At 51.4% G+C, this 13,129-nt stretch overlaps 1 protein-coding gene across 1 annotated transcript in view; it reads left to right on the forward strand.

Annotated features, from left to right (window-relative positions):
* The window catches only part of LOC116945274 (kinesin-like protein KIF13A), a 143,933-nt gene that overhangs the window by 113,381 nt on the left and 17,423 nt on the right, over positions 1-13,129 (forward strand). Inside the window, exons 36-37 of the mRNA XM_032959657.2 lie at positions 937-1,051; positions 2,671-2,774. Of these exons, the coding sequence (XP_032815548.2) occupies positions 937-1,051; positions 2,671-2,774 (219 nt within the window). The remainder of the gene's footprint in view (positions 1-936; positions 1,052-2,670; positions 2,775-13,129) is intronic.

Genomic DNA, 13,129 nt, shown 5'->3' on the forward strand with positions numbered 1-13,129 from the left:
CAAACCGCCACTTCTTTCAAATGTTCTTGCCGTTGGTTTTCAAACCTGATGATGACTGCTTGTGTTGCAGTCGAAACGTCGTGAGAATTTTATTGTTTTATATATTTTATTATTTTATTGTTTCCCTTCAATGTGACTTTACCGAAAGAACCAAGAATATGAATCACTGCAGTCACGAAAGCTTTAAATCAAAAAGGTTTTTGGGTTAGATCGCGGATATACAGTAAAACCTTGGATTGTGAGTAACTTGGTCTGCGAGTGTTTTGCAAGACGAGAAATTTCTTAAAATAAATATGAATTTGATGAACGAGCGAGGTCTTGCAATACGAGTAGCACGTATACGCTTTGTCTGCCGAGCGTCACGTGATCACAACTGATATACGAGCGCTTTGATATATGAGTGCTTTGGATTACAAACACGTTTCCAGAACGAATTGTGCTCGCAATCCAAGGTTTTACTGTATATATCTATTTAAGTGTCGTTAACCCACCACCACGAGACACAGCCGATGAGTCAGGTTTGTCACTTGACCAAACCTTACTAGTTGAATGTGTCGGGTAGTGGTGGTGGGCTAGCGAAACATTTACATTGACGAGATCTAACCCCAAAAAACTTTGTTAATCACAGTGCTGTTAGTTGAGTTTTCGTTGTACTTGTGTGTGCGCACGTGAACGTGAATACATGAAGGTGCTCTCTTGTGAAGTTTTTGAAACAAGGAGGGTCACATTTCTCAAACTCACTCCTCCCGTACCCTCGGTCCAAGCCCGCAACGTTAACGGCTACGTCAGAGCTCAGCCGTTTGACAGGTCGCCTGTGGTGGTCAACGTGGAAGAGTAGACCAAGCACCCTTTCGGGGTCCCCCCTAGCGGAGGGGCCCCTCCGTCAATGAATTGCGTGGCCACACCTTTTACCCTCCTTTCTACCTTCCCCATCAGCGATTCCCCGGCAGCACCCTGGAGCTCTCGTCAGCAATGCGACGCAGCTGCCAGGAGCTGTCGCCGCCGCAGAACGCTGCCTCCTCCCGCACGTCCACCCCCCACATGGGACAAGGTACAGCGGCGTCCGCTGGGCACACCCAGCGCAGCCCGCAGCCAGTTGTCAGGCGAGCACACACCCAGCGCCCGCAGTGGACAGGACGCGCCGCGCGCATCGTCGCCGGCAGCTTTAAACGGAACTTTTATCTTCTTTATTTTTCCGGGGTAAGGCCTCGCTGAGCTGCGTTAGCTCTCTTTTTGAGAAGCGACCTGGCCACAAATGATAGCCCGATGATGTGGCTTGTCACGTGGAAATTTATCGCAGCCGAATGCTCCAAAAACGCATGTTTCTAAATATGGAGGGAATAAACCGGAGGACCCGTCGAAAAGTCCACGACCCTCTGAATGCCAGGCGAGGGAGTTAACATCTCACCAACGCGGTGCTTGCAGTGCACAGGATGTAGCACATTCCCCATTGCCCTGATCCTGTGTGCGCCGCATGCAGCACACGCGGCGCACACGTGATCGAGCGAGTGTGGGCACGTATGCTGTGACAGCGCGCTTAGCAGCCAACACCCACCCTCCAGCGTGAACCCCCCCCCCCTAGCGTCTCTCCGGGCACGCTCCCAAGTTAGCGCCCTCTTCCCTCTATCCCGGAGTCTCGACAGCAACGGTCGATGTGTGACACGTGTTCGCAAGGCCTGTGGGTGACCTCTCGGCCGCCTCCAAGCGCTTGCGGCTACGGAGGCATGGAGTGCAGAGGGCCTATAATCCTCTGCTGTCACGTCTGTGCGCCTCTTCTTCACCGACACGCATTGAGCCACAGGCCGTGTGTTTGTCAGTGCAGGTTGGTGGCCGAACAAACAGCGTTGTTTGTAGAGTGCTGCGTAATGGTGCAATTTGTGGGGAGCGGTGGCACAGCGGTTAGCACACTGCGCTACAAACTCGGCGATCGGGCCACAATCATCATCATCACTGCTGCATATCCACACATGTCCTGAACCTGCCTCAAGCGACCAGAGTTCGATTCCCGCTCAAGGCCAACATCGGTGGCGAATGTCTCTATCAGTCCTGAACCTGCACCAGGTCTACTCAGAGCGCCACGGTGGTGAGATGTTAACAACCCTCGCCTAGCATGCAAGAGGTCGTGGATTCGATCTCAACCCTGGCACCGGTATATTTAGAGTTTGCATGTTCTCCCTATGGTCGTGTGGATTTATCCTGGGTCTTCCGGTTTTTCCCTCCACATTTAGAAGCATGAATTTGGATTTGGAAGTATTTCGATGCTATGAATATGCGCATGATAAGCCATTCCATTGAGCAATCAATTGTGGCCAGGTGACTTCTGAAAATGTCGGTGGAGCTTACCTGGTGAAATAAAAGTCGTTTCGTTTCTAGTTGTCAATGAATTCCCGGTGCGATGCTTGAACGTCAGCACTGGGGAGATAGAACCGGCGGGCGTGGTGCTGGCCACCCACCCGAGCCGGCCTTCGCGTGCACTCGCTAACACTTGCCCCCGACAGCCTGTGGAGGCTACGTGAGGGATCTCTGCAGTTGTGTGTAATGGACTCATGTAGAGCGTATAATGGATTCACGGCTCCGCGTAAGTGGCGGTGCGCGCGTTGCATTATTAATGTAACTTCCTTCCCACTGCCATGTCCCTTGTGCCCCCCCCCCCATAACCACGTTCCACAGAGTGGGGGGCAGCGGAGGGGTCCCCCGTGGGGTCCCGGCCAAGCCCTCGCTACCTCAAGCCCCTCACGCCACTCCGGCAGAACCAGCTCATATCCCCGCCCAAGGTGCGACCGCCTTCACCCACTGCTGCGACCGCCTTCACCCACTGCTGCGAACGCTGCTGCACACACTGCTGCACACACTACTGCACAAACTGCTGCACCACCTGCTGCACACACTGCTGTGCATATTGCTGTCCCACCTGCTACGCATATTGCTGTCCCACCTGCTGCACCCACTGCTTGCCTTTAATTTGCAATCCTTGTGTTTGTTGTGTTTGTTGTTGTAACGTTACTGACCTGCCCCGACTGAGCATCTGTGGAAAAAAATGCTTTATAGCTCATCGAACTCCTCCAGTATATTTAAAGATTCTGATTCTGCACGCACAACTACACACATCTGTACGAGTATGTACATGAGCTTTATTATCAACGGCCTGAGTAATGATAGATTTAAGGAATTCTTGTTTTGTCCTAACTGCAGTTCCACACGGGACTTGCGATAAAGAAATTGCTCATATTCTACACACACACACACGTGCTCTCACAAGCAGACACACGCTATGGCCTAAACACACCTTGGGGGCAAGTGCTGTTAGCGAGCTCCGAAGAAACTCGGCCACGGCACTTGAGGGGATGGGTGGCCAGCACCACGCTCGGCCGCCTTTGGTGTCCCAAGTGCCGATGTTTAAACGTCACACCAAGTACTTATTTGAGGCTGAGTCTACCTAGGGGAGGCCCAGGACCGGATGAGATAATTGTAATCGTCACTGGTGTTGGCTGTGAGCGGGAATTGACCTCGGGTTTCTGGGTTTGTAGCGCAGTGCGCGAACCGCTTACACTCGTCCTCCCCACACCAGAATACACCTCGCCTGGCCACCACAAATACAAATGCAGAGACGCATGCACGCAGCCACACACTCTCACATACTCTCTCACGCAAAAACACGTGTGCACGAATCGCATCCCAAATGCTCTGCTCGCACAGGGCACGTGCTGTTACATTGCCTCGTAACAAAACTGTGAGTAAGCACCTGTTGAGGCTGGCATGCACATGATTGATACAAAATGGACACAAACACAAAAACTCTCTCGAACACGCTGACATAAAGTCCGTCCCACCCAAAGTAACGCACTCGAACAATTGTACACGCGCGTTCTCACGTGCCCGCACAACTAAATTCACGTAATCACGCTTACATCATGTTAAAACGCATTAATTACATAAATATATGGCTTACCGCATGGACCAGTGACGTCACGGCGACCATGTTGCATGGCAACTTTTTTTTCCTGGCAGTTGATTGGCTGGTGGAGTGGGAGTGATGATGTAATCCCAAACGGTCTCACTGCCACGTGCCCAGCGTTACAGTCTCGTGAGGCTGCGCATAAATCCTCTTCATTTTCACCTATGCAGTGTCGGAGCCTACCCCAATTGCTGCCTTTCGGATTTTACATACATTTTGTATACTCGGGCCTCAGGAGAGAATCCACTGGGACTGAACTATTTTTGCAAGGGAGATCTGGGTTGCAGGCAGTGTCCACGCACAGCCCTTTGCCAATCCATTGCCGGAGGAAGGCCTCCCACAGTTAGTGGGTCAGTACAAATTCTTGACCACGTGTGTGCAGTGCGGGTTGGTGAAGACTGCTCCCAGTCTGCTCCCAGTCTTCACCAAGCCACAATGTAGAAGTATAGAACTACAGTTGCATTCATTCATTAGGCAACGTGGTTTGGGTGAAATGTAATGTGCCCAGTTTGTGATCACATAGTGGGCCATACGAGTTGTGGAAGATTTCCCTGCACTCTTTGAGTTGAATTCACAGCCAGCTACAGACATGTGGTCCTTGTTAGGGTTGTTAATCGGTACACTGGTAAACCGGTAACCATTTGTCATAATCATTTGTCGGCTCTGAAAGGCAGGAATCGGTTACCGTTCCCAGTGGAATGTATATATGTGTATGTTTGTTGAACTTCTTTCGCACCGTATGCAGCCAACTGTGCGATTCGGAGGCATGGGGAAAAGACAACAAACTAAACAACATTCTTGGTTCTTTCGGTAAAGTCACGTAGAAGGGTAACAATAAAATAATAAAAATAGTATTTTATTGTTTCCCTTCTTTGTGACTTTACCGAAAGAACCAAGAATATGAATCCCTGCAGTCACGAAAGCTTTAAATCAAAACTAAACACAACAAGTATTTTGAAAGAAATGAGCTTTCAATTTATATTTAAAAGTGCGTAGCTCCAGCGGCTTCCTAATATCGGATGGAAGAGCGTTCCAGACGGCCACAGAAGCTCATCTGAAAGCGCGCGATGCAGTGACCGTCTTTGTTCAATGGCCAGCCAAAAGCCGCTTCGAGGATGACCAGAGTTCGTGTGATGATGGTTTTTGCTCCTTTACGAGATGAGTAAGGTATTGTGGTTCATTTGTGGCAATCACTTTGTATGCAATGAGTGCGACACGCATTGAAATTGTACGTTCGAGAGATGATTATTTACAACTACGCAGGTTTTCACGGTGGTGCTGCTGTTGTACTGCTATCTCTGTGTTTCCGGGTTGTTCCAAAGTGTTGTTCGGCCACGATGTCCGATGTTTTACTCCAGCTTTGCTGGCTGCTGCTGCTGCTGCTGCTGTCCGGTGCTGGCTTGTGTGCACACTGCTACGCAGTCATCCGACTTGACATCACGCTGCATAATGGGTGTGTGTGCATAGTGTCTGTGTGCATAGTGTCTGTGTGTTTAGTGTGGAAGGCGGTAGTGTCTGTGTATGTGCTGTCTGTGTGTTTAGTGTGGAAGGCGGTAGTGTCTGTGTATGTGCTGTCTGTGTGTTTAGTGTGGAAGGCGGTAGTGTCTGTGTGCGTAGTGTCTGTGTGTTTAGTGTGGAAGGCGGTAGTGTCTGTGTATGTGCTGTCTGTGTGTTTAGTGTGGAAGGCGGTAGTGTCTGTGTATGTGCTGCCTGTGTGTTTAGTGTGGAAGGCGGTAGTGTCTGTGTATGTGCTGTCTGTGTGTTTAGTGTGGAAGGCGGTAGAGTCTGTGTATGTGCTGTCTGTGTGTTTAGTGTGGAAGGCGGTAGAGTCTGTGTATGTGCTGTCTGTGTGTTTAGTGTGGAAGGCGGTAGTGTCTGTGTATGTGCTGTCTGTGTGTTTAGTGTGGAAGGCGGTAGTGTCTGTGTATGTGCTGTCTGTGTGTTTAGTGTGGAAGGCGGTAGTGTCTGTGTATGTGCTGTCTGTGTGTTTAGTGTGGGCAGCGGTAGTGTCTGTGTATGTGCTGTCTGTGTGTTTAGTGTGGGCAGCGGTAGTGTCTGTGTATGTGCTGTCTGTGTGTTTAGTGTGGAAGGCGGTAGTGTCTGTGTATGTGCTGTCTGTGTGTTTAGTGTGGAAGGCGGTAGTGTCTGTGTATGTGCTGTCTGTGTGTTTAGTGTGGAAGGCGGTAGTGTCTGTGTATGTGCTGTCTGTGTGTTTAGTGTGGAAGGCGGTAGTGTCTGTGTATGTGCTGTCTGTGTGTTTAGTGTGGAAGGCGATAGTGTCTGTGTATGTGCTCTCTGTGTGTTTAGTGTGGGCAGCGGTAGTGTCTGTGTATGTGCTGTCTGTGTGTTTAGTGTGGAAGGCGGTAGAGTCTGTGTATGTGCTGTCTGTGTGTTTAGTGTGGAAGGCGGTAGAGTCTGTGTATGTGCTGTCTTGTGTGTTTAGTGTGGAAGGCGGTAGTGTCTGTGTATGTGCTGTCTGTGTGTTTAGTGTGGAAGGCGGTAGTGTCTGTGTATGTGCTGTCTGTGTGTTTAGTGTGGAAGGCGGTAGTGTCTGTGTATGTGCTGTCTGTGTGTTTAGTGTGGAAGGCGGTAGTGTCTGTGTATGTGCTGTCTGTGTGTTTAGTGTGGGCAGCGGTAGTGTCTGTGTATGTGCTGTCTGTGTGTTTAGTGTGGGCAGCGGTAGTGTCTGTGTATGTGCTGTCTGTGTGTTTAGTGTGGAAGGCGGTAGTGTCTGTGTATGTGCTGTCTGTGTGTTTAGTGTGGAAGGCAGTAGTGTCTGTGTATGTGCTGTCTGTGTGTTTAGTGTGGGCAGCGGTAGTGTCTGTGTATGTGCTCTCTGTGTGTTTAGTGTGGAAGGCGGTAGAGTCTGTGTATGTGCTGTCTGTGTGTTTAGTGTGGAAGGCGGTAGTGTCTGTGTATGTGCTGTCTGTGTGTTTAGTGTGGAAGGCGGTAGTGTCTGTGTATGTGCTGTCCTTGTGTTTAGTGTGGAAGGCGGTAGTGTCTGTGTATGTGCTGTCTGTGTGTTTAGTGTGGAAGGCGGTAGTGTCTGTGTATGTGCTGTCTGTGTGTTTAGTGTGGAAGGCGGTAGTGTCTGTGTATGTGCTGCCTGTGTGTTTAGTGTGGAAGGCGGTAGTGTCTGTGTATGTGCTGTCTGTGTGTTTAGTGTGGAAGGCGGTAGAGTCTGTGTATGTGCTGTCTGTGTGTTTAGTGTGGAAGGCGGTAGAGTCTGTGTATGTGCTGTCTGTGTGTTCAGTGTGGGCAGCGGTAGTGTCTGTGTATGTGCTGTCTGTGTGTTTAGTGTGGGCAGCGGTAGTGTCTGTGTATGTGCTGTCTGTGTGTTTAGTGTGGAAGGCGGTAGTGTCTGTGTATGTGCTGTCTGTGTGTTTAGTGTGGAAAGGCGGTAGTGTCTGTGTATGTGCTGTCTGTGTGTTTAGTGTGGGCAGCGGTAGTGTCTGTGTATGTGCTGTCTGTGTGTTTAGTGTGGAAGGCGGTAGTGTCTGTGTATGTGCTGTCTGTGTGTTTAGTGTGGAAGGCGGTAGTGTCTGTGTATGTGCTGTCTGTGTGTTTAGTGTGGGCAGCGGTAGAGTCGCGATGAGCGCTCTGCGCTATGAACCCTGGCGACTCGAGTTCTCACGGCCACCAACACCATTGACGATGATCTGAACCAGTCCTGGGCCTCCCATAGGTCGACTCAACCTCAAATGAGTATCTGCTACGATGTATGAACATCGCCACTTTGGAGACAAAGGCAGCCGCGGGCGTGGTTCTGGCCAGCCACCCTCTCGTGTATCGGTGGTCACTAACGGTACTTGCCCCAACATTCTGTAGTGTTGCTCCGGTTGCCATACGTTGCCTCTGCAAGCTTTCCCTCTGCCGGACCTGCGTCTCGCCGTGGCGTGACAGTGAGGCAAGGGTGGCAACTCCATTGCGTCCGTTTTTGTGTGCGACTTGAAACAATGTCAGCATTCAATCTGCACACGGCAGCTGACAATGCCGTACTGGCAATGATCGGTACGTTTGGTAGCGCAGGGTCTGCACGAAGGCGGTTTGCTTCACAGGCGGGTATCGTCTGTTCGTCGGGACTCTGGCAAGAGTTGAGAACGTGGCGATCAGCGTTGGCCTGAGAGGCGCCGGACGTGGGTGCGGTTGGAAGCTTGTTGGGAAAGTGTCGGTGGTGGCTAACCCTCCTGGGATGCTCGCTTTCGTTTCAAGCTGGGCAGGCAAAAGAAACTCGTGACAAGTTGTTGTCCTCACTCTGCGCCAAAGACAGAGATTTCACGTGCAGCCTTTGCGAGCACAGTGCCTATTCAGACAGGGTAGGGAGCGGTAGTGTCGGGGTTAGCGCATCGTGCTACAAACGCGGTCGCCCGAGTTCGATTCCCAACCATAGATAACATCGCTGGCAAGTGTCATCAGAACCGGTCCCAAGCCTCCTCTGAGTCAACTCAGCCTTCAAATTAAGTAGCTGGTTGCGGCACCGGGGTGACAAAGGCGACTGAGTGGTGGTGCCAACCACACCACCCCCTCGTGGGCATGAATCGTTGCTGGCTGAAAGTAACTTACCTCGACACATTCCATACACTCACCGTTACCCTGCTGCTGTTCCTTCCCCCACCCGTCCCTGCTCATCCCTTGTCCTCCTTCTTCACATCTTGATCTCACCTCCGCACTTTACCGTGCACACACACACCGTGCACACACACCGTGCACACACACGCACACCGTGCACACACACCGTGCACACACACACCGTGCACACACAACACAACAACCGCCATTCGCCACTAAGTGGCGGTGACGTCACCACGACGCTTGTGCCAGGCCATGTGCACCTTGAGGCCACGTGAAGTTTGGAACGCCCGCTGGCAGGAGGTCACGGGGCAGACCCAGGTGCCACGGGTCGACTGACTGAGATGACTGAGATGACTGGCTGATGCACCACCTGTGCCCCCTACTGTGCCAACCTGCTGTGCTTTAGCCACCCGGCGCTCCGCTCGTTGTTGTGAGCGTCGCTCCTCCGCCCTCCGTTGTTATTGGAGGGTGACTGCCTCCAACTGCCCAGTAGCGTCCTTCACGAGCCTCCTCCACAGAGGCCGATCTTGACACCGCTGGTACCAGTCATCGACAAGTCCACTCAGCTCCACGTCCTCCTGTACCACATCACTCCATCTCTTCTCTAGCCCGTGCCGCGCCCATTTAGCCCCCTCGATCCGGACGAACAAAAGCTGTTTCGGCATGCGGTGGCTGGGCATGCGGACTACATGACCCAGCCAACACAGCCTTGCCTGCCGGAGGAGCTCACCAATGGGACCTTGCCCAGATCTTTCAAGGATTTGTGAGCTCCTCACACAATCCAGCCTGGTTAAACCCAGGATGGATCGTAGGCAGGCTAGCCTAAATGTTTCTAACCGGCAAAGATGTTCCATTAAGGGGGTCCATGTTTCGCAAGCGTAGAGAAGGGAGGGAATGACCGTGGCCGAGAAGACCTGAAGCTTAGTGCGGAGCGACAGACCAAGTAGCTTCCACACAGCGTTACACAACCGGTGAAAAGATATTGCCACTCGACTGATTCGGAGTGAGACCTCTGCTGTTAAACTGGAGCCGGTCATAAGCACACTGCCCAGGTATGGGAAACGTTCCACTCTCTCCACAACTGCCCCATCACCGATTGGGAGTTGTGGGGGTGGAGTGTCCGATGGTACAAAATACCCAGGCAGGTGCTTAGTTTTGGTGGGGCTGATGGTAAGTCCCCAACCTCTTAGTGGCACGCTCCAGTCTCAGCAGCAGCGTCTTCAACTCCTCCTTTGAATGAGCAGCTATTACCAAATCACCGGCATACATAACGTGGTTGAGCAATAGGGAGTCATCCCTTGACCGCACCCGGGCATCGATCAGCCTCCCATTATATCTGTACCAATGGAGATTCCCCCGGTACAGCTAATGAAGGCTTCACGAACTACATACCGTGCACACACACACACACACCATGCACATATACACCGTGCACACACACACACCGTGCACATACACACACCTTGCATACACACACCGTGCACGCACTGCGCACGCACGCACCGTGCACACACACCGTGTATGCACATACCGTGTACGCACATACCGTGCACACACTCACCGTGCACAAACACACACACACCGTGCACACACACCATGCACACACACACTCACCGTGCACAAACACACACACATCGTGCACGCACTGCACAAAATGCACACACACACTCACTGCACACACACACCGTGCGCGCACACACACCGTGCACACACACACAATGCACACACACACACACTCACTGCACACACACACCGTGCACACGCACCGTGCGCGCACACACACCGTTTGTTTGCACATGTCTGTATTCATTTCGCCGATTGTGAAGTGTGTGTGAGCCACTGTGCTGATGGTCCCACTACGTTTGCATCGCTGGACGCACTAACACCCGGTATAAACTGGTGCCCATTCATTGGCAGCTGCTCAGACTAACGATGACCGCTTTGCTGTTTTGGTTGGAGCTTCTCTTTTGGGGTGGGGGTGGGGGGGGTGGTGGAAATATTGACCAAAAAAGCAATTGGTTACCGTGCAGATATGTCCGTGGGCTGTGCATCCTGGGCATTAGACGTGAGCTTAATCTCCATTAATGATCAGCATTTGTAAGTAAGCGACTGACGTGCGGCTACGCAGTTCTCTCGTAACATCGATGCAAAGTAACACGATCGCCGTTCTTGTTTAATGCTTCGTCGCAGTGCTATGATTACGTCACTAAAAGTCAATTTTAAGTTTATTATACTCGTTGCTTTTTTCGGTAAAGTCACGTATATGGAAATAAAATAAAATGTAAAGAAATAAAATTAGATTAAATTAAATCACGACGTTTCGAACGCAACACAAGCGCTCAGCATCAGGTGGAAATGGGGTAAAACACACAGCAAGGGAACGCACAGAGGGACACCGCGCACATAGCACGCAGCGAACGCCAAACTGCACGGAGGCAAACACAGCAAGAAGATGGGAGACGCGAACTGAACAAACCTTAGAAACATAATGTGATGCAGACCAGTCGGCTGCTCAATCTTTTGTCCTCTGGGTTGAACATACCAACGTAAACAGTCGTGATTTATTTTAATCTAATTTTACTTTATTCGTTTAAACTTTATTTTATTTCCATGTACGTGACTTTACCGAAAAAAACAATGAGTATAGTCATTTCTGCAGTCACGAAAGCTTCAATTCTAGTTTAAGTTTATTTTTCATTATTCTTAATAAAGCTTCAAACTCATGTCACAGAGCCCAGGACACACAGCCTACGTGTGTCGTTACAGCAAGTACAATTACAGCCCCTTTGTCAGTACACTGCTGGATGAGGGCCTCCCTCCCCATGCCGTGCGGGTTACCACCACGCTCCACCACACTGGTCAGTGTGGGTTTGGTGGAGGCGGGGAGCATGGACGCAGGAGCACAGAAGTAAAGTACAACATTGGCCCTTCCTGCACCGCCCTCTTATGCGTGCGTGGTTAGCAACCATCCAAGCGCACTCCGGACTCAAACCTGCTTTGGCTTCAGAGGTCTCACAAGGCCGGAGCGCATTTTGGGGGGCGAATTGGCCACAGACGCGGCGGCTACGGCGCCGCAGCTGATTGTGTCGTGGACCGCGCACGCACGCCCACCCGCAAGTATTGCCGTCGACGCTGCCATCATTCCTAGCTTGCGCCGCACTCGGGAGTTCAGCGAGAGCGTAAGCCGGGTAACGGCAACGCGCACCTCGCTCCCTCATCCCCCTCCCCCCCCCCCCCCCCGTCTTGGGTTTCCTCGCTGATGGTGGTGACCGTGGGTCTCGTGGTGCTTTGCTCTTTCCTCCCTCCTGCAGAGCGGCCGGTCCCTGGTGGCTCTCTCCGTGGATTCGGGCCCTGGGCACAGGGGCAGCTCCCCAGGTCATTACCAACTCCCCCCCTCCACACCCCCCCCCCAACCCCTCGAACGCCTCCTTCCTTTGAACCCCCGCACTCGATCGACGCTTCCTGCCTTTGCTTGCTCGAGGATATCGGTCTCTGCTTGCATGGCCATTTTTTGTCGATCCTGCCGGATGCGGGCCTCAACCAGGCCGAGTGGGTTCGTGGTGCGACACGGCGCTGCACCGGTGATTCATAACAAGGATGACAATGCATTTAACACTCAGGCCTTCACGACCAATTTTACAATTGATAATAGTTTTTTTTTGGGGGGGGGGGGAATGGAACACGTAAATAAAATTTGTGTCGTAAAACCCTCTACCACTCAACACGGCCAATTAATGAAGTTGTCACGTGAACAAAAGTGCCAGTTTATTAACAACACACCGGTGGTGCTGCGGAAGCAGCAGCAATTAATCGGCACGATTGTTCCCGTGACAACGTTAATAATTGTCTGTGTCGGGTGGAGGAGGGTTTACGACACAAATTGTGCATCGCGTATGAAGGCTGCACACAGTTGCCACATTGTGATGCTGCTCCTGTCCAATGATAAAGCGGCCTCTTTGTTTCCTTTGGTGTTCTAAATCCACCCAGTGTGCTCATGTCACGTGACATGTGATGCATGATGGGAGGACCTCGCTCGTCAGATGGTCACAATCGCACCTTTTGCTGTCAGAAACTCACCGTCTGCATGCCTGATTGTTACTCTTGTGTCCAGCCTGGAGATACTTCCCTGTCTGACGAGCTTCTCATCATTACGGAATGGTCAGAATGGTTTGGGGCAGCGCTGGTGCCCGTAGTACGACGGGTAGAATTCGGCAATTTAACACGTAGGCTTTCGCGACCAATATTATTCATGATAAAGGTTTTTGAGTTAGATCGCGTAAATATAAATGCGTCGTAACCCTCCCACCGCCCGACACGGCCAATTAGTAAGGGATTTGTCATGTAAACAAAACGGCAATTTGTTGCTACTTCAGCCCACCGGTGTGTTGGAGAGTAAATCCACAACATTTACAATCTGAGTAGTACGGCGTTTCTCTGGTAATTACATCCAGCATCATCGGCCGATTTGCCAGAATATTCTGTCAAATCGCCCGATGATAACGCCCGATGATACTTCACAAATCCCGTAAAGAATTAGGCAAGTCGACCGCACCGTCGATTTGGACGAGGCGGCGCATTGTTCCCGCTATTTGCGTAATTTTT

This window comes from Petromyzon marinus, chromosome 23, assembly GCF_048934315.1.
Source record: "Petromyzon marinus isolate PM22_M1 ecotype Great Lakes invasive population chromosome 23, UKy_Petmar_22M1.pri1.0, whole genome shotgun sequence".
Taxonomy (NCBI): Eukaryota; Metazoa; Chordata; class Hyperoartia; order Petromyzontiformes; family Petromyzontidae; genus Petromyzon; species Petromyzon marinus.